The sequence below is a fragment of the Macaca thibetana genome, chromosome 9 (assembly GCF_024542745.1).
Source record: "Macaca thibetana thibetana isolate TM-01 chromosome 9, ASM2454274v1, whole genome shotgun sequence".
NCBI classification, from domain to species: Eukaryota; Metazoa; Chordata; class Mammalia; order Primates; family Cercopithecidae; genus Macaca; species Macaca thibetana.
This window is the reverse complement of record NC_065586.1, coordinates 129,768,159-129,794,805: the sequence shown is the minus strand read 5'-3', so window position 1 is coordinate 129,794,805 and position 26,647 is coordinate 129,768,159. Positions and strand designations below refer to the sequence as shown.

General features: G+C 46.2%; 1 protein-coding gene and 1 pseudogene across 2 annotated transcripts in view; both read right to left on the bottom strand.

Moving 5' to 3' along the window:
• Positions 1–342: 342 nt before the first annotated feature.
• Positions 343–26,647, bottom strand: part of LOC126963295 (cytochrome P450 2E1-like) — a 114,617-nt gene continuing 88,312 nt past the window's right edge. Inside the window, exons 1-10 of one of the 2 annotated variants that reach the window (XM_050805513.1) lie at positions 13,995–14,098; positions 11,417–11,633; positions 10,363–10,522; positions 7,594–7,743; positions 7,049–7,209; positions 6,473–6,649; positions 5,447–5,588; positions 2,113–2,300; positions 1,547–1,688; positions 343–671 (exon numbers count right to left, since the gene is read on the bottom strand). In XM_050805513.1, the coding sequence (XP_050661470.1) occupies positions 487–671; positions 1,547–1,688; positions 2,113–2,300; positions 5,447–5,588; positions 6,473–6,649; positions 7,049–7,209; positions 7,594–7,743; positions 10,363–10,522; positions 11,417–11,633; positions 13,995–14,083 (1,611 nt within the window). In that variant the 5' untranslated portion in view covers positions 14,084–14,098 and the 3' untranslated portion in view covers positions 343–486. Of the gene's footprint in view, positions 672–1,546; positions 1,689–2,112; positions 2,301–5,446; positions 5,589–6,472; positions 6,650–7,048; positions 7,210–7,593; positions 7,744–10,362; positions 10,523–11,416; positions 11,634–13,994; positions 14,099–26,647 lie in introns of those variants that run through there. The other variant, XM_050805514.1, reaches the window with a different exon arrangement.
• LOC126963470 (uncharacterized) lies at positions 15,299–15,347 on the bottom strand (annotated as a pseudogene).

Genomic DNA, 26,647 nt, shown 5'->3' with positions numbered 1-26,647 from the left:
AGTAGGGAAGCCGACAGTGCAGCCTTCAGTCTGTGGCCAAAGGCCTGAGAGTCCCTGGCAAACCACTGGTGTAAGTTCAAGAGTCCACAAGCTGAAGAATTTGGAGTCTGATGTTTGAGGGCAGGAAGCATCCAGCACAGGAGAAAGACATAGGCCAGAAGACTCAGTAAGTCTGCTCTTTTAGCTTCTCCTGGAGAAAGCCAAGGTAGCACCACTGCACTCCACCCTGGGCAACAAGAGTGAAACTGTCTCCAAAACCAAACAAACAAACAAAAACCTCTCTCTGTGAGAATCACTTTAACAATTAAGGTATTCCATGACTTCATGTGCAGGTAGCATAATCATGTGATGATTTATTTATATTCTGGGAAAATATTTATTTTCAAATATTCATAGGCAAAGAAAGGAATAGGTTTGAGGAAAGCTGACCTCAAACCATTTGAAAACTTGTTTGAAATCGGAGGGATCAGGGCGACATCCTCACACTCATGAACGGGGAATGACACAGAGATTGAAACATGGTGGGATGCAGTTAAACCCAATGTTTCCAGGGCTGAAGTCGATATCCTTTCTGTCAACGAGAGGCTTCAAATTAAAATGCTGCAAAATGGCAGAAAATAATGGAAACAACTCCATGCGAGCCAGACCTTCTCCAACACACACTCGTTTTCCTAGAAGTAACAATGGTATTGATGAGACACTGAGGGAGTTTCAGAGACACGACGCTGTTAACAGTGAGACTAGGGGAAGCGGGGAGGAGGCTGTGGGCAAACGGCCATGACAAGGCAGGACTCACCCCTCTCTGTCTATTAAAAGCAGCACAAAATGTACTTGAGTGGAAGAATACCAGCGACACTGACTAATTCAGGGACCAGCCTTCATCAACCTCAATTATCCAGAGCTCAATTGCAAAACCCGTGTTAAGTTGGGAAGACAGTGTCTGCCCAGTAAAGAAGCCACCCCCAGTGCTCACCAGTGATGCCTACAGGAGGGAAGTAGGGCCCTGTTAGAAGCTGGGGCTCCAGCATTGGGTGTGAAAAGTATGGAGTTGTTGTGTGATCTTCCCACAACAATCCCTAAGATGAGGCCCTGGGAAGGAGGACAAGTGCCTCAAAGAGAGTCACTGAGTCACATCCCAGGAAGGCTTTGATGCTTCCTGTGATGATTCTAGGTAACCAAAGCTTAGGTTTTGTTTAGTAGCTCTGGTTTACAATTAGGGAGAACTGGATAATATGGCTTTGAGAGCTTTTCACTAAGTCTTGTTAAAATAGGAACAGAATTTAGCAATGAATGATGTAAAATATCTAGTCTTTGGGGAAAAAATCCACCTACAACACTTCATTCCCAGGATTGCTGCTGAAAGATGTTATGTAACTTCCCTGAACAGGGAAGAGTACATGTGGGTCATGTTGTCAATAGAAACAGGACACACAGTGAGGTTTGGGGTGTCAGTGGGTGCCTGGGATGAGGGCAGAGCACACGTGGAGTGGACATGAGGAGTGTGGGCTGCTCCTCTAGGGAAGGTGCTGCCTCTGATCGTTCTCACCTGCGGAAAATGGCTTGAAATAGTCACTGTACTTGAACTTCCCACTTTCATCCAGGAAGTGTTCTGGCTTAAACTTTTCTGGATCAGGAAATTCTTGGTTGTCATACAAAACAGAGTCCAGAGTTGGCACTATGACCGTGCCCTGTAAGAAACAAAGACTTGTCTCAGTGAGTCATGTTAACAAAATGTGGGCTTTCACCTAGAAACCCCCAGTGACGAATGCTGTTTTGAATATTATGCAATAGAGGATAGTATATTTCCAGCTGAGGGAGTTGCTTAGTGAAGGATTAGATAGAAAGCAGTCAGGGGTCAGGTCTAAATGAAGATGAAAGCCCTAATCTTCTCATAGGATTAACCCCAAGGCTGGTTGTGATTGTTTGTTCCTGGCATTAGAATTCACTACAGTCCCAGACATTAACTGCTGAGGCATTTTCCAGATTTCCTCCACCTCTCTGGTCACCCCTGCCAAAGGGAGGGGTCTTGGGGCCCCCATCCTGCTCCCTGGCATGAAGACGATTAGCTGATAGGATGGTGTTCATGCTGTGTGCTCCAGGCTCACGCTGGACCTTGGGGATGATGTATCCTCTGAAAATGGTGTCTCGGGTTGCTTCATGGGGTAGGTTGGAGGGCACTAGGGTGATGAACCGCTGAATCTCATGCACCACAGCATCCATGTAGGGCATCTCTTGCCTATCCTTGATGGCGGGGATTCGGCTTGGCCCAATCACCCTGTCAATTTCTTCATGGAGCTTCTCTGCCAGGATATGAATGGGACAAATTTAAGGGATTGGTTCCTGGCCAGTTGGACACCCACCCATCATCCACCCATCTATTCAATCACCCTTTTACCATCTACTCATCTTCACATCCACCCACCCCTCCATCTATCCACCCCTCCATCCATCCATCCACCCTCCATCCATCCACCACCCACCCACCCACCCATTCATCCACCCACCCCACCCAGCCAACAAGCCATCCACCCATCCATCCAACCACCCACCTATCCATCCAACCACCCATCCATCCACCCTCCCATTCATCCACGTACCAGTCATTCATCCAACCATCTGCCCATCCACCTATTCATCCACCCTCCCATCCACTCCCCTACCCACCCAGAAGATACTTATGGAGCATTCTAAGCAGTACTTTTATGGTTCCCTAGGTCCTTTGAATTACTGGAAAATTCTCCAAAATGTTGGTGAGAGCTAAACTCTATGAGGTTATTTACAGGATGTTTGGCATCCATTATCTTAGTTGATGATGGCTTATTCAGTTCTTCTCTTCATGTCAAGAGTACAGAAAAATGAACATGTTTTGGACATTTCTTCTAGGAGGGAAATCTTTGCATTGGTAACTACCTGCGGCTGGTTTATTGCATGCTTCTGAGTATGAAGGGGGTTTACAGAACAGAATCAGACATGCAGGGTCTACTTCTTGAAGTCTGAAAGTCTCTGTCTTTCTGACAGAGGTAACAGATGTCTTGGGCAAGTTGCCTAGACTTCCCGTGTTTGGACTTTCCTATGGAACGTCATCATACATTGAGTGAAAAAAAAAACAAGCTGTGAAATTTTATGTACAGTACCCAGGTAAAATATTAAACACATACAGCAATAATATGAATGTTCTGCTGATAATTAATAACTGTTAAAGGTGCAAAGCCACACAGCAATTCTGGAACCATCTTGGGGGAAAGAGGTGGGGAGATGTGAGGAGGTGGACTTTGGCTGGCTCTGTAACACGTTTTCTTTTTTTTTTTTTTTTTTGAGATGGAGTCTTGCTCTGTCACCCTGGCTGAAGTGTAGTGGTACGATCTCGGCTCAATGCAAGCTCCACCTCTTGGGTTCACGCCATTCTCCTGCCTCAGTCTCCCAAGTAGCTGGGACTACAGGTGCCCGCCACCACGCCTGGCTAATTTTTTGTATTTTCAGTAGAGACAGGGTTTTACCGTGTTAGCCAGGATGGTCTCGATCTCCTAACCTAGTGATCCTCCTGCCTCAGCCTCCCAAAGTGCTGGGATTACAGGTGTGAGCCACTGTGCCTGGCCCTAACACGTTTTCTTTTGAAGAGTTCTGACGTAAGTATCACAAAATGTTAATAAATGTTAAGTTTGGCAATAGATATAGGCATGTCAATCATATTTATTTTCCTTTTGTCTATATTGGAACCTCCTCATAAGTAATAATTTAAAACATTTTTTGAGTCCATGGTTCCCCTAGTGCAGAGTAGTCAAAAGTTCTCTTATAATCGCTGCAGATCCATGCAATGATTCCTTCCCTAAAGTTTTGGCTCCTTGACCCTTCACATTTCCATGTGATTGAAAAAGCAAAGGCCAGGGATGGGGCATGGTGGCCACACCTGTAACCCCAGCACTTTGGGAGGCCAAGGCAGGAGGGTCACTTGAGCCCAGGAGTTCAAGACCAGCCTGCGAAACGTAGTGACACCCTGTCTCTACAAACAAAAATTTTTATTTTGGAGACAGAGTCTTGCTCTGTCACCAGGCTGGAGTGCAGTGGCGTGATCTCGACTCAGTGAAACCGGGGTTCAAGTGATTCTCCTGCCTCAGCCTCCCAATTAGCAGGGACTACAGGCGCATGCAACCACACCCGGCTACTTATTTTGTATTTTAGTAGAGACGGGATTTCACCACGTTGGCCAGGATGGTCTTGATCTCCTGACCTCATGATTGGCCCGCCTCAGCCTCCCAAAGTGTCAGGATTACAGGTGTGAGCCACCATGCCCAGCTAAAATATTTTTAAAAAATTTTTTAATCAGCTGGGTGTGGTGGTGCACACCTGTGGCCCAGTTACTTGGGAGGCTGAGGTGGGAGGATCACTTGAGCCCAAGAGGTAGAAGCTACAGTGAGCCATGACTGCATCACTGCACAGCCTGGGCAACAGAGTGAGAACCTGTCCCCTCAAAAAAGAAAAAAAAAAAAAGAGGAAGAAGAAGAACAAAGAACAAGAAAAGCCTAGGGTCTGACCCTGGATCTGTCACATGTCGACTTTCTTGGGGGAAATAACTTCATAGCCTGTAATTCCTGCTTTCAGGAACTGACGAGCCTTAAGACCACAAGTGACCATTAGCAGCAGCTTTCTGAGGAGGGCGGCACACACCACTCTGGCTGTGAACTGCCTCGGGCAGAGGCTGCCCAGCCCTGTGTCCAGCCCAGCGAGAGGCAGGGGCTCTGGGCCCCCGGGCAGTCTCCAGCCAGGCTGCAGCTCCCTTTCCTGCCCTTTACTTGGAGCCAGCCCTGACTGGCCTGTTTGCATGCGGGTGCCCTCACATCACCTCTACTTGGCCCAGATGGGTGCTTCTCAGGGCACGACCCTCTGTCCACCTAGGCCCACACCCCTCACACCTCCTCCAGGCACCGAGTCCCAACTGCCCCAGGTGCCGCTGGGAGGAGACCTGGGGAAGGAATGACGAGGGTCCAGGGCAGCTGTAGCTGCTTCTTCCTGGACTTCCCTCCTCACATCTGCATTTGAGGAAGACGCCCCAGCAAGGACCCTCCCCTCCAGCTCCAACCTCCCCACCTGCTCTGCCTAGAAGACCAGGTCTTACTCGGGGGAACTGGGACATTATCTTCTCTGTCATAAACAGGTTATTTATGGAGCAGAATGCAGACCCAGCCACCTCCCTCCACTCTGGTGTTGGGATGTTTCCTGCAACCAGGGGCTTCTTCGTGGGGTATGGACCAACTAGTGTACAAGAGTACCAGGTGTCCAGCACAGACAGTAACATCTCCCCTCAAAGCAGTGCATCCAGCCATCTCACCACATCGCCGTGAGGGCTAACAAGCAGCTTCAAACAGAAAGCTGCAGCCTAAAATGCGCAAGGCTGGCCATCCAGGGGGATGCATCCGCACGCACAGTGTCCCTCCAGTCACTTGCCTACCTTCGATCTCAGGGTATTTCATGAGAATCAGGAGCCCATATCTCAGAGTGGTGCTGGTGGTCTCTGTCCCCGCAAAGAACAGGTCGGCCACAGTCACGGTGATACCGTCCATTGTGTACAAGCGCTCTGCACTGTGCTTTTCCTGTGATGCCAGAGACAGACAGGAGAAGGGGCTGCTTGTCTCCTTTCAGCACAGAACCAGCCACCTCCCAGCTCCACAGGGACACAGGAGACAGTGTCCAAGAGGCTCTCCCAGCGGAACTGTGACTTGGAGCTGTGACAGACAGGGTCGTCTCCCCCGCACAGCCATGGAAACTGAGGCTCCCTGGAGACCTGCTGAGGGCAGGACAGGGCTCTGTCTCCCTCAACAGCATGAGGGCCACCCTGGGAGAGGCGACATCCCCCTGACCTTGGTCATAGCTCAGGCAGGAGCTAAACGGCTCCTGCTGACCCCTCCTGCTACAGGGCTAGTGTCTGCTGCCATGAGGGGCCAAACTGGTAGAAGAGATGCTCAGACAGTCCCGGGAAATCAGGGTGGGCTCCACATGTTGTTCTTGAGCCACAAGCCACAGGAAAGGACAAGACAAGGACACAAGAAGCTTCTCCAAGCTGGGAAGGAGGCAGGGGATCAGGGTCCTGAGCGGCTGCAGGTGGATGAAGCTGGGGAGGGCTGGAAGTCTTGCACCTGTGCACTTGGGGAGTACATGCCCACAAGGAAGGCTGAGGGCTTCTCCTCAGACAAAATGCAATTCTCAAAGTCTGTGGACTAGAAAGGGTTGAGCAGCGGGACCTGGAGAGGGCTAAGGGGCCCACCCACACCACCCCAAAGCCCCAGGCCAGCTTGGCAGCCAGGCAGGCTGACTTGCGTCCAGTGGTCATGCTGAAGCCAAGAGTGTGTGTGTGAAACTAGGAGCGTGCTGCGCTGGAAGGCCTGGACACCAGCGAGTGCAGGTCACACTGTAAATCTGAAATCGTGCACTCTCTGCCCACCCCGGAGAGCCCACATCATGGGAGGGCCGAGCCTACCTTCTCCATTTCCACAAGCAGGCAGTCTGTGAGATCCCGGGGGCAGTTGGGGTCCAGAGATTGAAGGTGCTCCTTCACCCTTTCAGACACATACTCCTTTATTTCAGCCACATTTTTCATGACTTTTCTATGGCTTCCAGGCAAGTAGTGTAGTAAGCTGGGGAAATTATTGTAAAGCTAGAGAGGGAAAAAAATATTTTACTATTTTCTTCTGGATGCAACATAATTCTGTTAGAACAACAACACATTCTCCAAACCTGAATTTGTGGCTGTAATCATTGTTTATTTGGAATATTTTGGGTCAACAGTGTCCTTCTTGGGCACCATTCTCCTCAGCAGTGCACACTGCACGGCAAATATGCACACACAGGTCAATACGCATCCTGACGTTAGGAAAGGGGGTGCGTAGGGCCCCAGAGATGACTCTGGGAGTAATATTTGGGCTAATCAAACACCCCTTGAAGCTATGTTCTTTGGCTTTTGCAGGCCTGTCTATCACATATAACCTGAATTTTCCTTCTTTTTCTAATGTAAACTATACAGTTGATGATTGATGAAAGAGGAAAGTGGCTTCACCTGGAGCCAGGGAGTGCTGAGCAGCTGGAAGTTCTCATTAAACAAATACATCAGCCTCAGAAACTTCTCATCATTGTAGTCAAAATGCTTGCGGAAGAGGATGTCGGCTATGACGTTGCAGGGCGCACAGCCGATGAGGAAGGTGGGATCGAAAGGCTGGCCTAGAAAACAGGCAGTCGGAGCAATCAGAAGATGGGCACAAGGAGACTCCTCCACCGGCTCAGTCACCCGCTGAGGTTCACCAAGGCCTGTGAGAAGGTGCCCTGATAACTGGTGATTTACAAAAGATAGTGAATGTCTGAACCTGTTTGAGTTTCCTTTGCTTTTCAACAGTATCTAGGATACAAGTCACATGTTTAATGGCCACCCTTGCTCCCTGAACTGTGTAGCTGGAAACTAGAGTTCTAAAACACAGTATCTGTGGACTCACGTGACCCTCTCCTTGTCCGTAGGTCCCTGTGGTTCAGATGCAGTCTAGGAGTCCCAGCCAGGGCTCCCTGCTCCCCTGGTCTGCATGAGGACTGGGCCCTGCAGCAGATACGCACCTTGGGTCTTCCTGAGCGCTTCCAGCAGGAAGTGGGCCTCCCTCTGAATCCGGCTCTCGTTGCCCTGTTTCCCCATCCCATAGTTCCGGAGGGTGGTCAGGGAAAACCGCCGGATGTCCTTCCAGGTAGGTCCGTTATTGAAAATAATTCCTAAGGCAGAGGGGACAAGAGAGGGTTATTCCAAGTACCCATTCTGGGGAGAAGCGGGCTAGAGAGGGCCTGGGAGAGCACAGCAGGGTTTGCAGGGGTGTAAACAAGTGACAGAGGGGACAGAGGGACGTCCCAGCCTGGGAGCTGCCAGCACCGGCCACTGGTCAGGTTTTGGGTGGGGAGGAGCCTTTCTGGGGCCCTCAGTCTGCACTGTGGTTCCTTCACCACATGTAGCCTCTCCTGGGTGCTCTTCTTCATGCTGTCAATTTGCCTTCTTTCTTTTTCCTTTCTGCTGAGTCTTCCCCATGCTACATAAAACCACATATGGCTGCTCCAAGAACACCTCCCACCTCTTTCCCTTTCTATATAAGGGAATAAGTATTCACTTATTCCCACCCTTATCTCAACTAACTACAAACCTTTTTATTTTCTTCCAGATAGGAATCTTGAAATTATCCCTGTTTCCCTGCACACTCCCAGCCACAGCTCATTTACACCTCAGGGGCCCCTTCCCCCTCTCTCCCTCGCTCTCTGTCTTCCTCTTATCCATCATCACTTCCTGGATAAATACATTTTGGGTACCTCCCGCATATAAGACATTCTGCCAGCTCTGGGCATTCTGCAGTAAACAAGGGTCATGTCCTACGCAGCTTCATTAGCTGATTGACCACTGACCACTCCTAGGAGGCGCCTGCAGGGCACTCAGAAAGTGCCTGGCAAAGCTGTGCTCACGTGCTCCAGAAGCAAGGCTGTCCGGCCTGAGAGGAGCGGGGCCACATGAGATAAGGTGGGTGGGGCAGGGGTGCAGCTGGACTGAGGGCTTCATCTCATCCTGAAAGGTGTGGAGGAAGGACTGAGGAGACAGGTGGGGCAGGGGGCAGACGTGGTCATGTTGAGTGGAGGGCACCCCGAGATGACCCATTTAGACAGCATTCAACAGGTTAAAAATCTAGATTGGGAACGAAGCTTTCTCCGTTTTATGAACTTTTTCTGAAAGGATGTGTGCAGTTCCCTTGACACGTTGTCACACAGACTGTGCTCAGTTTTGTGCTAATGAGGAATATTTCCATCATTGTCCCTCAACGGCCAGGTGCAGCCCATGCCCAGGGCTCTGCTACTTTTCCGCCAGTCTGAGCCCTGTGCGTCACGTGAAAATGAAGCTTTAGAGCCCCCAGGCAGAGGCAGCAAAGTCCCCTTGGGCCCGATCTGTGTTGATGTGAGTTCGGCTCCCCGCCCTGCTGCCTCAGACTGTGCCTTGGACCCGTGGGTGGCAGATAAGGGCTCCCCGGAACCAGAACTGAGCTCCTCAACCACAGAACCCCAGGGCCTCCTCCAGTAATGCTCCTCCTGTGTTAACGACAAGGTCTGAGATGGTTAATTTTGTTTTTGGCAACCCCAGAGAAGCAAAACAAACCCACAATGTAAAAGAAGGAAAACCAAATGCCACTAATGGTGATACAACCAGCCCGTTGTCCGCTTCCGGAGACAAGGTTCTGGACGCGGTTCTGGCCCAGGAGCCTGAGCTGGAGCCGGACCCCGCCCTCCGCCATCCCGCGCCCCGCAGAGCGCACGCCAGGAGCGCGAACACCAGCGCCTGCTCTGTGCTGACGGCCTTCTTTATCAGTTCGTTTAATTTTCAGATTTGTTGGCCCATTCAATGTTCACAATGTTCAGGAATGTAGACTGGACAACTAAATAGGGCAAGAGCGCGAGCTCACCATGTAAAAATCCCACACAGCATGCCAAAGGTTTTCTGGAGCCTCGCCATCAAAGTTGACTCAGGAGGAACTAGAGGCTTCCATGTGGGACACGTGTTATTTCTAATCTACTTTGAAACCGAGGGGCAGGGAGGGAGGAAGGAGAAAGCAGCAGCAGGCCGGGTCTGCAAGCAGGAAGAGGGGAGCCGGCCGGCAGCCCGCCTCGCTGGGGTCTGAAGCCAGGAGGCTGGGAGAATGCTCAGATAAAGACGAGCCAGACCTCCAGACCCCAACCTTCCTCTCCCTAGAGAGACAACAGGCCGCTTTCTGGATTTGCTGAACTCGGGGCTCTGGAGACAGGAAATGTGGAGGAGACAGCAGAGGTGAGGCTGGGAGATGGAATTTCAGTGGGTCTCTTCCCCCTTCCCGGTCTCAGGACATCCCCCCAGCGGGACATCAGAGTCTCCCTCTCTGGAGGTCACCAGCTGCAGCTGAGCAAAGCCCCGAGGCGCGCAGTGTCCGCAGCTTCCGACGCCTCAGCGTGGGTGAGGGGACCTCGGTGGACGAAGCCACCTGTGCCCAGGCGGTTGAACACGAGGCGAAAGCGCTCCCAGGAGGAGCCTGCGGGCCCAGAGGCGGAGCGGTGGGGGTGCGGGAGGCGACTCCTGCTCAGAAGCAGCCCCGCCCATCCCTGTGAACTCGCCCCGTCGCTGAGAGGCCGGACTCCTGGGCGACTCAGTGCGCCTCCAGCCGCAGGAAACGCGCGGGGGCCATCGCCCGAATCCCGATATCATCCTTCGGATGCTGTTACTGTAACATTACTGTTAGTTTAGTATTTGGTCATCGCCAAAGTGGCTGGCGCCCGTAACTGTCCCGGGGCGTGGTATGCGCCCCCCGCCCCGTGCCACGGACGCGGACTCACCCCTGTCCCTGTGCGCGTGGAACGCGGGGATGTCGCCTCTGCCCGAGAACTCGTCCTTGTGGTCCAGCAGCACTTCCCTCACCGCCTTGTAGCCGTGCACAACCACCACGCGCCGCGAGCCCACGTACAGCGTGAACACCGGCCCGAAGCGCTGGGCCAGCTGCGGAGACCCGAGGCTGGAAGTCAGGCCCGCGGCCCGGCGGGGAGGTGCGGGGCTCTAAGCCACACCCCTGCCAGGCGGGTATTGCTGTTGCTCTAGAGAACCCAGAGGGACGTGGGGAAAGGCTGCCTTTGTCCAGCCCGAGGTGGGGGAGACCCTCCCCACAAGACGCTGCTGCCTCTGCAGGGCGCGCGGGGGGCTCCAGCTGCCCCGCACCCCACCCGCCTGGATTCGGGCAACTCCGCGGACTCCGGCTCAACTCCCTTCCCTAAGGCGCGCCCACCAACCGCCCAGTTGCCCGCTTCTGGAGTCGAGGTTCTGGACCCGGTTCCGGCGCGGGAGCCCGAGCTTGAGCCGGCGCCCCCCGCCCGCCGCCAGCCGGCGCCCCGCAGAGCGCACGCCCAAGAGCGCGAACACCCGCGCCTGCTCCATGCTGAGGGCGTTCTTTATCAGTTCATTTAACGTTTAGATTTGTTGGCCCATTCAGTGTTCACAACAGTCGTAGGCGGCAGGTATTGGTGTCACAGGGGCTGGCCCAACACTTCACGTTTCATCTCCTGCTTTGGCAAACACAGGCTGACGTCCAGCGGGTGCGCATCTGGCCGCCAGCGCGGTTATCCCGGCCTCGCAGCAGCCCGGCCTCGCAGGCCTCCCCATCATCAGCCCCAGGACGAGGCACCGGCGGGGGCCTCCAGGGCCTGGCACGCGGGCTCCGGGCTCCAGCTGCACCGCAAGCGACACATTTTGAGTGTCGCTCCAAGATGCTATCAATTCCGTTAACTCACAACAGGCTGGTATTGAACAACCACAATTTGTCTGCAAAGCAGTTGAATACACACATACCAGATCCAATTCCTGAGTTATTCTCCCTCAAATCAACACTATTTCTCTTACCCGGGTGAAGGACTTGGGAATATTCTTCAATTCCAACTGGAAGAGGTTCCCGATGATGGGAAGTGGGAAAGGGCCTGGGGGCAGATTCCAGCTGCTGTGCACCTGCCTCCAGATGGACACCAGCAGGAGGACGGCCACCCACACCAACAGGGCCACGCTGACTCCGAGGGCAGACATGGTGCCGCTGGGGTCCCGCTGCCAGCCTGGGAGGACAATCCTGTGGAAACGCAGGGCTTTTTATAATGTGTTTCGAGCAGGAGGGTGACCCACCAACCAACGCCCTCTTCCCTCTCATGTAGCCCAAGTTATTAGTTTATTATTAGCTGCTGCTGGCCATCGTTTCGAAGGCTGATTCCCGCAGTGGTGGCCCCCAGGGGTTCAAGCCAGTGACCAGGTGAGGGCGGAGCTGGGCCATGTCAACACCCTGGTTGCTAGCACCTGACAGTGTGCGAGTAAACACATCCAGGGACATGTTGCCAACCCATAGTTAAGAACGTGGGGTGAGGGACTGTCCTGCCCTTTGGACAAAGGGGAACTCCAGCCGTATTGCCATGAATTTGTTTGGAGTAGGGTTTAATGTAATACAAGATCAACCACATGCCAGCCACCTCTAGACAGGGTACCGGCCCTCCTGGTGCAACAGCCTCTTGATGTCTGATGAGGTTTGTCTGAGTAGCCCCCAATAGTACCTGAATCACCCACCTGCCACATGAGTGGGGCCAGAAGGAAAATTCAACATTGGAATTCTATTCCACTTTCTCAAATTCACTGGAAAATTCCATGAAAGAAAAATAAAAGGAAAGAAATAATGGACCAATTCTGTGAAAGTTAATCTCTGTTTTTATTTTTTAGAAAGTTATATATTCTGGCTGTAGAAAATCAAGAAAAAATTATTCTTTGGAATTATTACAAATTTAAATTCTTAAAAAATTACATTAGGGTTTTATTGGATTTGTTTTACATTAGGGTAAATTTGGAAGATGGTTTTTTTGGGTTTTTTTTTTTTTTTTTTTTTTTTTTTTTTTGAGACGGAGTCTCGCTCTGCCGCCCAGGCTGGAGTGCAGTGGCCGGATCTCAGCTCACTGCAAGCTCCACCTCCCGGGTTCACGCCATTCTCCTGCCTCAGCCTCCCGAGTAGCTGGGACTACAGGCGCTGCCACCTCGCCCGGCTAGTTTTTTGTATTTTTTAAAGTAGAGACGGGGTTTCACCGTGTCAGCCAGGATGGTCTCGATCTCCTGACCTCGTGATCCGCCCGTCTCGGCCTCCCAAAGTGCTGGGATTACAGGCTTGAGCCACCGCGCCTGGCCTGGAAGATGGTTTTAAAGATATCTTGTCTTTGTTGATCCCGGGACACAGTAGAGCTCAACATTGACTAGTTTCTTCTTTCATGTATTTATTATTTTCTTCATACAGGCCCTCTTCCACTTTCTAGGAAGGTAGTCTGTAGGTAATTTGTGGAGCTTTTTTGTGTGTGTGGTTAGAATGAAGAGAATGTTTTTCATTCTGTCTTCTAACTGGCAATATATAGGTTTTTTTGGGTTTTTGTGTGTTTTTTTGAGATGGAGTCTCTCTCTTCACTCTGTCTCCCAGGCTGGAGTGCAGTGGCGCGAATTTGACTCACTGTAACCTCCACCTCCTGGGTTCACGCCATTCTCCTGCTTCAGCCTCCCGAGTAGCTGGGACTACAGGCACCTGACACCATGCCCAGCTAATTTTTTTTGTAGTTTTTAGTAGACACGGGGTTTCACCATGTTAGCCAGGATGGTCTCCATTTCCTGACCTCATGATCCACCCGCCTCGGCCTCCCAAAGTGCTGAGATTACAGGCGTGAGCCACTGTGCCCGGCCTAGAAGTTCTTAATTCATAGGTTGCAATTTTGTAGTTTTATATAAGCAATGAATATGTATAATAGAAAATATGATGAGAAATGAAGAAAATAAAAGTCATTTACAATCCAACCAAATGACTTGTGGATTTTGAGTTATGCCATTCTATACTTGTATTTATACAAAAATGAGACTCCATACTATATATTGCATTGTAACCCAGTTTTTCTCTTGACAATTTGTTAGCCACATGAGCAAGTCATTTGTTGTGCTGCACCTAACGCTGCACCTCTCCTGAACCAAGGAGGGGCATTGGCCTCTGTTAGAAGCTTCAGGGGCCTTTGCTTCTCTCTGGTTTTTTGTACCCCTCGAGATGAGAACTGACAATGTAGACTCAACTGGCTCGTGGGTGGGTTAGCACATCCCCTCCTTCTGTCTTTCATTTCTAGTGGCCAGTGTGAGGTGGCAGGGACAATTCCCTGGGTAAAAACTGAGCTGTCCAGACCCCTGCACTCTGTTCTCCTGTTGTGGGCCCAGCCAGGCCTGGCCGAGACAGACAGCCATTGGGGTCCACAAGTTTCCTTGCTTACTGATTCCTTCTCCTAGTGTTTGAGAGGGGCAGAGTCAGCTCCCCACAGACTGAAATTGAGCCTTGGCTTTGGTGGAGTGAGAACAGGAAGCATCAGCGTGGAGACTCAGAGCAGGCCTCTGGCTCCCCTGGGCTGAGGATAGCCTCATCTGTGCAGCTTACCTGAGTGTGCACATCCCACGTGGGACCCGCGTGCCCTGGAGAGTCTGTGCCTCACAGGGATGCAGCTGTGGTCTGAGTCCTCTGGCCATAATACTGTTAGATGTCCAACCAACATCAAATTTTAAATACAGGAACATGTTGTTTGAAAATAATGACATTTCTGTGTACTTTTCAGAAGCCAGTGCTTTTATTTGTTTTGCATCTATCCAATTGGCAGGATACTCTAGGAAAAGGTTAAATAATCAGGATGACAGAGTGCGTGTGCCTGTGCCAAGGTTAAATAATCAGGACGACAGAGTGCCTGTGCCTGTGGCAGGGAGTTCTTCAGGCTTCTGTCACTGCTGCTGTTGGCTGGGTGTGGCAAAGAAGTGACTCTACTGGGACACTTTTCTTCTTTCTCTAGATAACAGTGTTTATTAGGGATGAGAGTTGGGTTAGTGAAATGTCTTTTTGATTGAGAGAATTCCGTGATTTTTCTCTGTAGACCTGCTAGTATGATGCTAGATGAAAACACTGTCTCACAATGTACCATAAAATTACCATAAACATTTATGTTATATCATAAAAGTACCTCATAGTTCCACATCACAACCAACTCCTTCATGGAGTGATAGTTTTAACACTCTAAGGATTCAACTTGTTAATAGTATTTTTAGTAATTTTGCATCTATACCCACAAATAAAATCAGGCTATAGTTTTGGTGTCATATTAGATTCTCACACAAAAATTGCAGTATTCTAGAAACCATTGCAAAACTCCTGTCTTCTCTGTGCCTGGGGATACTTTATACTGTAGGGGAATTATCTGTGCTTCAAAATTTTAACAGAACTCACTAGTAAAGCAATATAGAGAAGACTTATTGGAATTAAATAATGGTTTATAAAGATTAGAAAGATAATTTTAATTGGGAAAGTAAAATATCTCCTTTTAACAAATGCAAACAACACTGAAGTGGGTGAAGTGAAAACTGAGAGTCCCAAATTCACCCTACAAAGGCAGCTTCCATATTTTAAACCCCATTGAGAAGGAAAAATTATGCTAATTCTCTTTTTATTATTTGTAGGTTTCATTTTATACCTACTAAAAAGTTTTTGCACTTACTTTAATTCTGTGTATAATGTGGATTTGAGTTACTAGTGTTCATTGACTTTGGTCCAAGAGACTTCCTTTAGTATTCCTTAAGACAAACTTATTAATTCTCTCGGTTTTGTTTATCTGAGAATGTCTTAATTTCTCTTTCTTTTTGACATTTGATCTTAGCCAAAAGGCTATGTTTTAAATTTTAACTAATTAATTAATGCTGGAGGGTAACAGAAAACCTGCTAGACAAATTCTAAAGAGCTGTAATACTTCTCTCTTTTTGAAAACATATTTTCTGGATACAGAATTCTTGGTTGGCAGTGTTTTCCTTCAGTGCCCTTGTAACAGGACGAGCCACAGACAAAACCCCTCAGACAACAGATTAAAGAAGGAAGAGGCTTTATTCAGCTGGGATCATCAACAGACTTGCATCTTAAGAAAGGAGCTCTCCAAAGAAAGAGTTCCTGGCCCCTTTAAGGGCTTACAACTCTAAGGGGTCCACATGAAAGGGTCGTGATAGATTAAGAGCACATGTGGTTACAGTGAGGGGTTAATCTTTAGCCTCAGGTTTTTCAGCTTCTCCTTCTTTTCAGAGACAGGAGACAGTAGGAGAAATGGCCTCTCTCCTCATTCCCCGCTTTGAGAACCTTACTCACTAGGGAGTTCCCACTCTCATCTTCACTACCCAGGTCCTCCTGTGAGACAGCTGGTGGATACTGCTTTTTTATGAACTAAGGTGGAACTAAGGTGGTAATGAAGCCTCTTAGTAACTGGAGAAATATGGGTAACATACAGGGGAGCAACATGCAGGTTCCTAACACTATTATCATTTCTATTAAAAGAATTTTAAATCCTCCTAGAGCTGGAAACCATTTTCCAAAAAGGGATCCAGGATCAAACCCATGCCAAACATGCATGGGCACATGTGCCAGCTTTGTCGTGTCTCTAACTATCCTCATGCTTCAGCCATGTATGGACCAGTCAGCTTCTGAGGGTGACTGGAGCAGGGCTTGTCATCTTCTTCAGAGTCACTCTGCAGGTGTTGTCCGGGTTTAGTCTTGCCTCCTAGGTCTCAGGTGCTGCAGGTTTTACGTGGCTGTGGTGGATCCATGCTGGGATTCCCCCTACCTTTACAGCTGTGGGAGTGGTCAAGACAACACTCTCAGATCCTTTCCACTGTGGCCACAAGGAGGCTACATTCCAATGCTTGATCCACACCTGATCTCCTGAGGAGAAAGGGTGAACTTGAGATAATAAACTAAAGGGGCATCTCTCATTTACCCAGGCTGAAATTGTGTAATTTTCCTTAAAGCCTGTAGCTGTCACTGTAACTCAATTTCACCTAGCTCTCGAGGAGTGTCTGGGAGTCGCCGTAGTATGGCAGGGTGCCTATGATATAATATTTCATAAGGGGAATATCCTGTTCTTTTAGAAGGTGTACATCTAATCTCAAACAATACCATAAGGAGAGCTTGTACCCACTTTAATCCTGTTTGTTGACACACTTTCCCTAAACTATTTTTGATAGTCCGATTCATCCACCTTTCTGGAACTCTGTGGTCGGTAAGCAGTATGTAGTTTCCATGTGATCCTCAATACCTTTGCTGTCTTCTGTACCAAGTCAGCCACAAACACTTGCCCATTGTCTGAGCCAATTCAGAAAGGCAGTCCAAACCCAGGGATGAGATCTCAGAGAAGCACACAGGTTACTTCATGAGCTTTCTCAGTCCGTGTTGGATAGGTCTCCACCCACCCAGAGTATGTACACACTAGAACTAGCAAATACTTGTTACCTCCACATTTGGGCATCTCGGTGAAGTCTACTCGGAGATCTTCGAAGAAGGCTGCTCCATAAGCTTGTGTGCTGGGCAGCACTGTTGGACACTGCCTAGCATTGTGCTGCTGGCAGATGACACACTGCTGTGCCACCGTTTTGGAAAGGGTTGACAGATGTGAGATGTAGAAGTACCAGCCCAACAACTTTTCAAGTGACTCTTGGCCTAGGTGGGTGGTCTTATGCACAGTCAGTATGACTGCGGCTCCTAGCAGCTGCGGCACAGCTATTCTTCCGTCCGATAACCAGATCCATCCCTTTTCTATCACCTGCCCTCCCTTTGCCTGGAGAAAGTCCTTCTCTTCTTTGGAATAAGTAGGTACAAGGTCAGGTGCCTGAGGGAGCAGGGAGGCTGTGACTGATGCCCGGTAGGGGGTGGATACTGCTTGTAGAGTCTCTGAGTCAGCTTGGGACTTCTCCAATGCAATCGAGGTGGAAGCTCACTGGTGTCCTCTGCAGTGCATGACTGCCACCTTTTGGGGCTTCCACACTGCCTCTAATAATTGCAGGACCTCTCGCTGATACTTTATGTCTTTTCCCCAAGAGCTCAACAGGCTTTTTTTTGTTTTGTTTTGTTTTGTTTTGTTTTGTTTTTTGAGACGGAGTCTCGCTCTGTCGCCCAGGCTGGAGTGCAGTGGCGCGATCTTGGCTCACTGCAAGCTCCGCCTCCTGGGTTTACGCCATTCTCCTGCCTCAGCCTCCTGAGTAGCTGGGACTACAGGCGCCCGCCACCGCGCCCGGCTAATTTTTTGTATTTTTAGTAGAGACGTGGTTTCACCGTGGTCTCGATCTCCTGACCTTGTGATCCGCCCGCCTCGGCCTCCCAAAGTGCTGGGATTACAGGCGTGAGCCACCGCACCCAGCCAAGGTACAATGTTAGATTGTTTATTTGAAATATTTCTCTTTCTTGTTGTAGATGTTTGTTGCCATAAACTTCCTTCTGAGTACAGCTTTTGCTGTATCCTATAGGTTTTGGTATGTTTTTTATTTTCATTTCTTTCAAGAAATTTTTTTTATTTTCTTCTTAATTTCTTTATTGACTTCATGGTCATTCAGGAGCGTGTTAATTTCCAGGTGTTTTTTTAGTTTCAAAAGTTATTCTTGGTGCTGTTTTCTAGTTTCACTGTGGTCTGAGAAGACACTTGATATGATTTTTATTTTTAAAAAGTTATGGAGACTTGTTTTGTGACACATCATAGGGCCTATCCTGGAGAATGTTTTATGTGCTGATGAGAAGAATGTGTGTTCTGCAGCTGCTGGATAAAACGTTCTATAAATTTTTGTTAGGTCCATTTGGTCTATAGTACAGTTTAAGTCCAATGTTTATTTATTGATTTTCTGTCTCCACTGTCTGTCCAATGCTGAGAGTGGGGTACTGAAATCCCAGTTACTATATTGGGATCTAGCTCTCCTGTTAGCTCAAACAATATTAGCTTTATATATCTGGGTTCTCCGGTGTTGGGAGCATCTATATTTACAACTGCTATATCCTCTTGCTGAGTTGAGCCTTTTGCCATTATTTAAACACCTAGTCTCTTTTAATTATTTTGTCTTAAAGTCTGCTTTATCTGTCATAAATACAGGTTCTCCTGTTCATTTTTTTTTCATTTGCAAATAACATATTTTTTCATCCCTTTACTTTCCATCCACATATGTCTTCCAAGGTATAGTGAGTTTCTTATAGTCAGCATATAGTTGAGTCTTGTTTTTTTAATCCATTCAGCCATTCTAGATCTTTTAATCGGGGAATTTAAACTGTTCACATTCAAGGTTTTTATTGATAAGTGTAAACTTACTCAAGTCATTTTGTTAATTGTTTTGTTATCATTTTGCATATCCTTTTTTCCTTTCTTCCTCTCTTATTGTTTATCTTTGCAGTGTGGTGGGTTTTTGTAGTGATAAGATTTGATTTCTTTCTCATTCTCATTTGTGTATCTTATTTCCTAGTGATTTTCATTCTTTTGTGAGTTTTTATCATGGTGGTTAACATCCTTTCACTTCTAGATGTAGGACTCTCTTAAGCATTTCTTGTAGGGCTGAGCTAGTGATGATGAATTCCCTCAATGTTTGCTTGTCTAGAAAAGACTATTTCTCCTTCATTTCTGAAGGATAGATTTGCTGGCTATAATATTCTTGCCAGCCAGGTTTTTTTCCTTTAGCACTTTGAATGTAGCATCCCATTCTCTCCTGGCCTGCAAAGTTTCTGATGAAAAATCTACTGTTAGTCTTACTGACATTCCTTTATATATTACTCAACACTTTGGCTGTTTCTGGAAGTTTCTATTTCTCTTTGACTTCTGATAATCTGACTATACTGTGCCTTGGAGATAACCTTTTTATATTGAATCTATTTGGAGATATTTGAGCTTCTTGGATCTGGATGTTCATATCACTCCCCAGACTTGAGAACTTTTCAGTTATTATTTCAATAAATGGGTTTTCTATCACTTTTTCCATGTCTTCATCTTCTTGACCTTCCATAAAGTGAATATTTGTTAGCATAATCTTGTCCCATAAGTTCCATAGGCTTTTTTCAAATTCATTTTGTTTCGTCTGAAAAGTTTATTTCAAAAGATCTGTCTTCTTCAAGGTCAGGAATTATTTCTGATGCTCAGTCTAGTCTATTGTGGAAGTTCTTGATTGTATTTCTGTTAATTGAATTCTTCAGTTATGAGACTTTTGTTTTGTTCATTTTATGACATCTCTTTGTTGAATTTCTCCTTCATATTAGGAATTGTTTTTCTGGTTTTGTTGAACTGTTTCTCTATATTGCCTTGTTTCTTGCTGAATTTCTGTAAGGTCATTATTTTGAATTACTTTTCAGGCATTTTATAGATTTTCTTTTTTTAGGGGTCTGCTACTAGAGAATTGTGTTCCCTTGAAGGTGTCATGTTTCCTTACATTTTTGGGTTTCTTTTCATGTTCTACATTGGTGTCTGCACATTTCACAGAATGGTTGCTTTCTTATAGAGTAGTTTTCATAGGGACTTTTTCCTGCAGATGTATCCTATAATGTTGGTTGGATAGGGTGTTTTGGCTTTGGTTCTGAGTGGGCACTGTAGTGTAGTCTCTGTAAGACTTCTACTGTGTTTAATGTCAGCAGTGTCTACAAATGCCTGAGTGGCTTAGATTATTGGTGTTTTGGGGGGATATGGCATGGCTTTCCTTGGGGCAGAAGCTGCTGGGTGGGCCAGTCCATCCTTGAGCACAAAGGGGAATGGGGCATGCAGGCACATGGTGGCTCTGCCACTGGAATGGGTGGGGTAATCAGCATCATCAGGCCCTGGTGGAGGGGACATGTGGATGCTGGACAGCTCTGCTGCAGAAGTGAATGAGAAACAACAGTTTTTCTGCTGAAAGAAAAGATCTGTCATCCCTCAATCCTATATCTGGTGAAGCCATCTGCTGGGGTGATCAGACCCAACACAAGGCCATAGGGGGCTACACAGTCCAGAAGAGTCAAAGGAATGAGAAAAGACAGGTTAACAGTGCATAATGTGGATCCTGCAGGCCAATGCTAGTATGGAGGCAGTGAAGGCCCTGAGGTCAGGGAGCCCACACTATTTATTGGTGATCAAACAAAGAAGCAGGTGGTGAGGACCTGCAGATATGGGGGTAGAAAAGTAGCGGTGCATCAAGTGTGGCTGTGACAGTTTTGCATTTTCTTTGAAGTATATGGAACATGCTCTGCTACTTGAGATAATGGAGAACATGTTCTTGCAATTCAAGACACAATCAATTTACGATCCTGGGAGAGCAAGCAGCAAGGAGCCAGCAAGTTGGTGCACATTCTGAAGGCTACAAGGGATTTTATGGCCTAAGCTGTGGATCCCATCAAAGCCACGAGTGGTTTTATGCCCTGAGCTTAGATTGTGGTGCTGCAGGGCAGCCTTCCACCCTTTGGCACAGAGTTTGGTGTTCCAAAGACCACGAGGGGGTTTAGACCCTGGAACCGGGACATGTTCCAAGACTCTTTTACATTACGACAGACAAGCTAGTCCTGCTTCAGCTCTTCTACCAACATGCCTCCCTTTTCTTTTTTGCAAAACCGCCACAGCTATCATTGCTTGTTCTCAGCAGGTGCTTTCTGTCCAGAGGTGGCTTCCACATCTGCAGACTAAAAGGAGACAGCACAAGCACATAATTATTAGAACAAAGTTTACAAGTGTAGAGTTTCCAATGGTCTTAATCCATTTAAGAGGATTGATTGCAGACAACCCATTGGCTGCCTTGTGTAAAATATCAGTTCCAGGGAGCAGGGCTAAGTGAGCCTGAGAGGCTTCAAAAACCTGCTCTTTCAGTTTTACAATATTGAAGGTGAGATTTTCCTCTCTGCCCTCTAGATGGCATTTAATTCTTTCCCATTGGTTTTCTGTCTCATTGTAACTATGAGGAGTAATGCAAAAATCGGATGTATTCCAATCACGTTGCATTTGAATTCTAGTTTCTAAACTTAGGATGTGATCTCCCAGCGAAATTACTGTCTGACAGAGATCATTAATTTGACTATCTTTTGATCTATTTGGTCTTGAGAGTTACACAATTTCATATAATTATTTTGCCATTTATCAACAAATTCAACAGTTTGCACAGATGAGTGTAAAGCCACACCCACTACTACAGCAGTAGTGGTAACAGCAATGAGGCCAATTGTAGCAAATATAAGAGTAACTATGAATCTTTTTGAATGGGATAGGAATTTTTAAAGGATCTCACTTACAATATGAGTAGATGGTGATGCCTCCCATGATCTACTTAGAGACACAAGTATCCAAACTTTTTCTCTGTCACTAATTAACAAGATAGTTTGATTCTCATCAAAGGTTGAGTTAATGCAAGTGAACAAGTGACATTCAGGGCATGTGATAGAATGGGTATTTATGTCAAGAGTAACATTTCCTATTGCTAACATAAAAGGTGGCTGGACACAACTTTGAATACAAAAGGTCTCCCAAAGAGAGGACTGCCGGCATGGACCCCTTTAAGTTACTGTTTTTTGTTTGTTCTGTATTCTGAGGGTGTCCTCTGCCATCTGCACCAGTTTCTTGATTTGTCCCCATGTTGGAGGATATGCGAGTTTTAGTCTTTTCCTTTGTCTCTGAGATGTTCATTTGCACCATCACTCGTATAGGGAGCTCTGGCTCTTCCCAGAGTCCTCTCTTCCTGGTGTGGCTCATGATAGATCTTCAGATGTCTGGTGGGCACCCACACAGGTAACTGATTTGTCACCTGAAGAGACACAAGCAAATCCTCTTCCCCACGTAATTATTTTTACTTTTTCCCAGGTTTTTGTATATGCATCCATCCACCATGTATCTCATCCAGCGTTTTTATTTTCCTTTTATTCTGTCAGATGTTGTTCAGCTGCAATCATGGGTTGATCTTTTTGTAAATTAAAAAAATTTAATGTTAATAAAGCTGAGTGCAATAGCATATGCAGTGTTTTACATTCCTGATTTCCCCCTTTTGTTTTTGTATTTGAGTTTTTAAGATATGATTAGCTCTTTTAACTACTGCTTGACCTTGTGAGATTTACAAATACCTGTAGTGTGAATAATATTTCACTGTTATAAAAACATAGCCATGGCTTTGCTGCAATACCCTGGGCCATTATCAGTTTTGATTTTTTCTGGGATTCTCACAACTGCAAAGCAAGATAAAAGATGTCTTTAAACATGAGCTTTAGCCTCTCATTTGATATGTGGCCCAGATAAAATGTGAATAAGTATCTACTGAAACATGAACAAAGGACAATTTTTCAAAGGCAGAAGCATATGTTACATCCATCTGCCAGACGGAATTTGGAGATAAGCCTCTAGGGTTAACTCCTGCTCCTTGATGTGGTAGATGTAAAACTTGACAGGCAGAGCAATGTTGTACAATTTCCTTAGCCTGTTTCCATGACAAATTATATATTTTTCTCAGACCTGCAGCATTAAGATGTGTTAAATAATGGAATGTTTGTGCATCATCAAAAGCTGCAGAAACCAGTGCATCTGCCCTTTCATTAAGCTTAGTTAAAGGGCCAGGGAGGTTAGTATGTGCCCTTATATGAGTAATATAGAAAGGCAAATGTCTTTCACTGTTTGTTGTAAAGAATGAAATAAAATATTAAGCTGTTCATCAGTTACATTGTGAATTAAAGCACACAACGTTTTGTGTGGCTTCCACCATATAAGCTGAATCAGAAACATTATTAACTGACTGTTTAAAAGATTTCAATACTGTAATTACAGCCATAAGCTCAGCCCTCTGAGTGGAAGTCAAGTCAGTTTGAAAAACTTGCTGTTGAGGTCCTGCAAATGAGACTTATCCATTACTAGACCCACCAGTAAAGGCAGTAATGACCCCTTCAATAGGGGCTTTTTGAGTAATGGAAGGCAATATCCATGATGCCCATTTTAGAAACTGGAAGATTTCAGATGTAGGATAATGATTATCAAGAATGCCAATAAAACCAGCCAAATTAACTTGCCATTCCTGGGAATTAATATGTTTGCTGAATTTATTGTTTGTTTAATGGAACTATAATTTGATTTGGATCATATCCCATTAATTTTGTTGTGTGCAGCCTTGCTTGTCCTACAAGTACAGCAATTTGATCTAAGTACAGGGTGAGCCTTTTAGTTGTATTGTGAGGTAGAAAAAGCCACTCAACCAGATCATTCTGTTGAACAATAAAACTCCTGTAGATGTTTAGTAGGAAAAACTAAAAACTGTAATGGCTGCATAGGGTCAATTCGTTTCAATTGTGCTTGTTGAATTTTTTCTTCAATAAATTGAAGTTCCTCTAAAGCCTCTTTGGTCAGAGAGCATTTACTGTTTAAGTTAGAATCACCTTGTAAGGAAGAAAAAAGATGAGACCTTACATAGGTAGGAATGCCTAAAGTTGGATGAATCCAACTAAAGTCTCCTAATAACTTTTGAAAGTGATTTAAAGTTTTAAAACTCTCTCTTCGAATGTGAACGTTTTGAGGCTTCATATAACTTTGTTCTACTTTCACTCCTAAATATTGAAAAGGAGTAGAAGTTTGGATTTATCAGGGGCTATGATTAATCCTGCTGCAGTCACAGCCTTTTCCGTTTGTAGTGCAGCATTAATTCCTCCCTAGTTTCAGCTGCACATAAAATATCATCCATGTCATGGATAATACAGCATTTTTTAAATTGTTCTCTAGCGTAATAGCTTTTCTGACATAAGTTTGACAAATAGTTGGGCTATTTAACATGCCTTGTGGTAACACTTTCCAATGGTATCTCTCTGCTGGTTCTTTGTTATTTATGGCAGGAATGGTAAAAGCAAATTTTTCATAATCTTGGGTAGGTAAAGGAATGGTAAAGAAGCAATCTTTTAAATCTATCACTATGAGAAGGCAGTATCTAGGAATGATAGTTGGAGAGGGCAGTCCTGGGTGTAGCGTGACCATGGGTTGAATCAACAGCATTAACAGCCCTTAAATCTGTTAACATTCTCCATTTACCTGATTTTTCCTTAATAACAAACACAGAAGAATTCCAATGAGATAAAATAGGCTCTATGTGTCCCTTTTGCAATTGATCCTGCACCAATTCTTTTAAAGCCTCCAGTGTTTCCTGTTTCAGCGGCCATTGCTCCACCCAAACTCATTTGGCAGTTAACCAAACAAGAGGAATGGGAGCCAGAGGATCAGCAATGGCCACTCCTAAAAATGATACCCTAATCCAATTTGATCTTTGCCCTTTTAATTCTAAAGATTCTGGTTGGCCATTTTCATTTTTTTCCCTAGTCCCTTTCCTGGGAGGTATCCCATTTTTCTCATTTGTTTACTGTTACTACTATACTGATCCATAGAAATAGATATTTCAGCACCATATTGTTGTAATCAGTCTCTACCCCATAGATTGACAGGAATAGGAGTAATAATAGGTTGAATTGTCCCTTCCTGGCCATCTGGCCCTTGGCATGGCAAAATTAAAGAACTTTGAAAAACTTCTGAGGCAGTCACTACACCAACAATACCCACTGAAGCCTCTTCTTTGGGCCACTGTTGGGGCCATTGATTTAAACAATAATAAAGACATCAGCTCTAGTATCCGCTAATCCTTCAAAGTCTTTACCTTGAATGGTTACTGTAAAAATAGGTCTTTTGTCAGACAGTTGATTAACTCAATAGACAGCCTTTCCTGCTGGATCCATACTACCAAAGCTTCCTGTTCTTCTTACTGTACTACTTCCTAGCTTTGCATAAGGTAGTAGTAATAACTGATCAATTCTTTCTCCTGGGGAAGCAGACCACGGAGTTGAGGAACTAATAACTAATTGAATTTCTCTGGTATAATCAGAATCAATTATTCCTGTATGTACAGTGACACCTCTCAAATTTAAACTAGACCTTCTGTTGGAGTTATCAGACCCAATACCAGGCTGTGGGGGCTACAAAGTCTGGCAGAGTCAAAGGAATGAGAAAAGACAGGTTAAGAATGCATAAGGTGGGTCCAGGGGTCCAATGCTAGTATGGAAGCTGTGAAGTCCCCGGGCTCTGGGAGCCCACACTATTTATTGGTGATCAAAGAAGCAGGTGGTGAGGACGTGCAGACGTGGGGGTAAACAGGTGAGGACATGAGGACAAGGGTGTAGAAAGGGAGTGGTGCATCAAGCATAGCTGTGACAGTTTAGCATTTTATTTGACACATATGTAATATGCTCTGCTACCTGAAATAATGGAGAACATGTTTATGAGCCTGGGAGTGCAAGCAGCAAGGAGCCAGCAAGTTGGCGCACACTCCAGAGGCCACGAGGGGTTTTATGGCCTGACCCCTGGAGTCCATCCAAGCCACAAGGGGTTGTATGCCCTGGGCTTAGATTGTGGTGCTGCAGGGCAGTCTTCCACCCTTTGGCACAGAACTTGGTGTTCCAAAGGCCACAAGGGGTTTCAGACCCTGGACCCCAGACATCTTCCAAGACTCTTTTACATTATGACAGACAAGCCAGTCCTGCCTCAGCTCTTCTACCTACATGTCTCCCTTTTCTTTTTTGCAAAACCACCATAGGTATCATTGCTTGTTCTTGGCGGTGGCTTTCCCTCCAGAGGTGGCTTCTGCATCTACAGACTATATAAAGACAAGACAACACAGATTAAAAGCACAATCATCATTGAAATAACAGAGCCTCTAAGTGTCTTGATCCATTTTAACGGGTTAATAGCTGCTAATCCATCTACATCTCCTTCAAGCACTTCAGTTCCTGACATTAGTGTCACATGTGCCTGAGAGTCTTGAAATACTTGTTCCTTCAGTTTTGCAATATCCAAAGATAAATTTTCAGTATGACCTTTTAAATGTCTCTTATCTTTTTCCCATTCATGCTCTTTTTCATTATACAGATGAGGAGTAATGCAAAAATCAGGGGTATTCCAATCACATTGTAACTGCATTCTATATTCTAAATTAACTACACGATCTTCTAGCCACGTTACAGTTTGTTGGACTTGATTAGCTGATCATTAACTTGATCAGTTAGTTTCTGGTCGATGTTAGTTTGGGAATTCCACAGCAGAGTAGAATTTTTCTGCCAATTATTTACATAGTCTGCTGTTTGTACTGTAGAATGCAAAGCAACTCCAGCTACTGCTGCAGTAGCTGTGACAGCAATCAATTCCATAATGATTAAAATTAAAGTAGCAATGAAACACCAAGAGCACCTCAAAATCTTCCAAAGAATTTCAGTAATAATATGCACAGGAGGAGAAGATTCCCAAG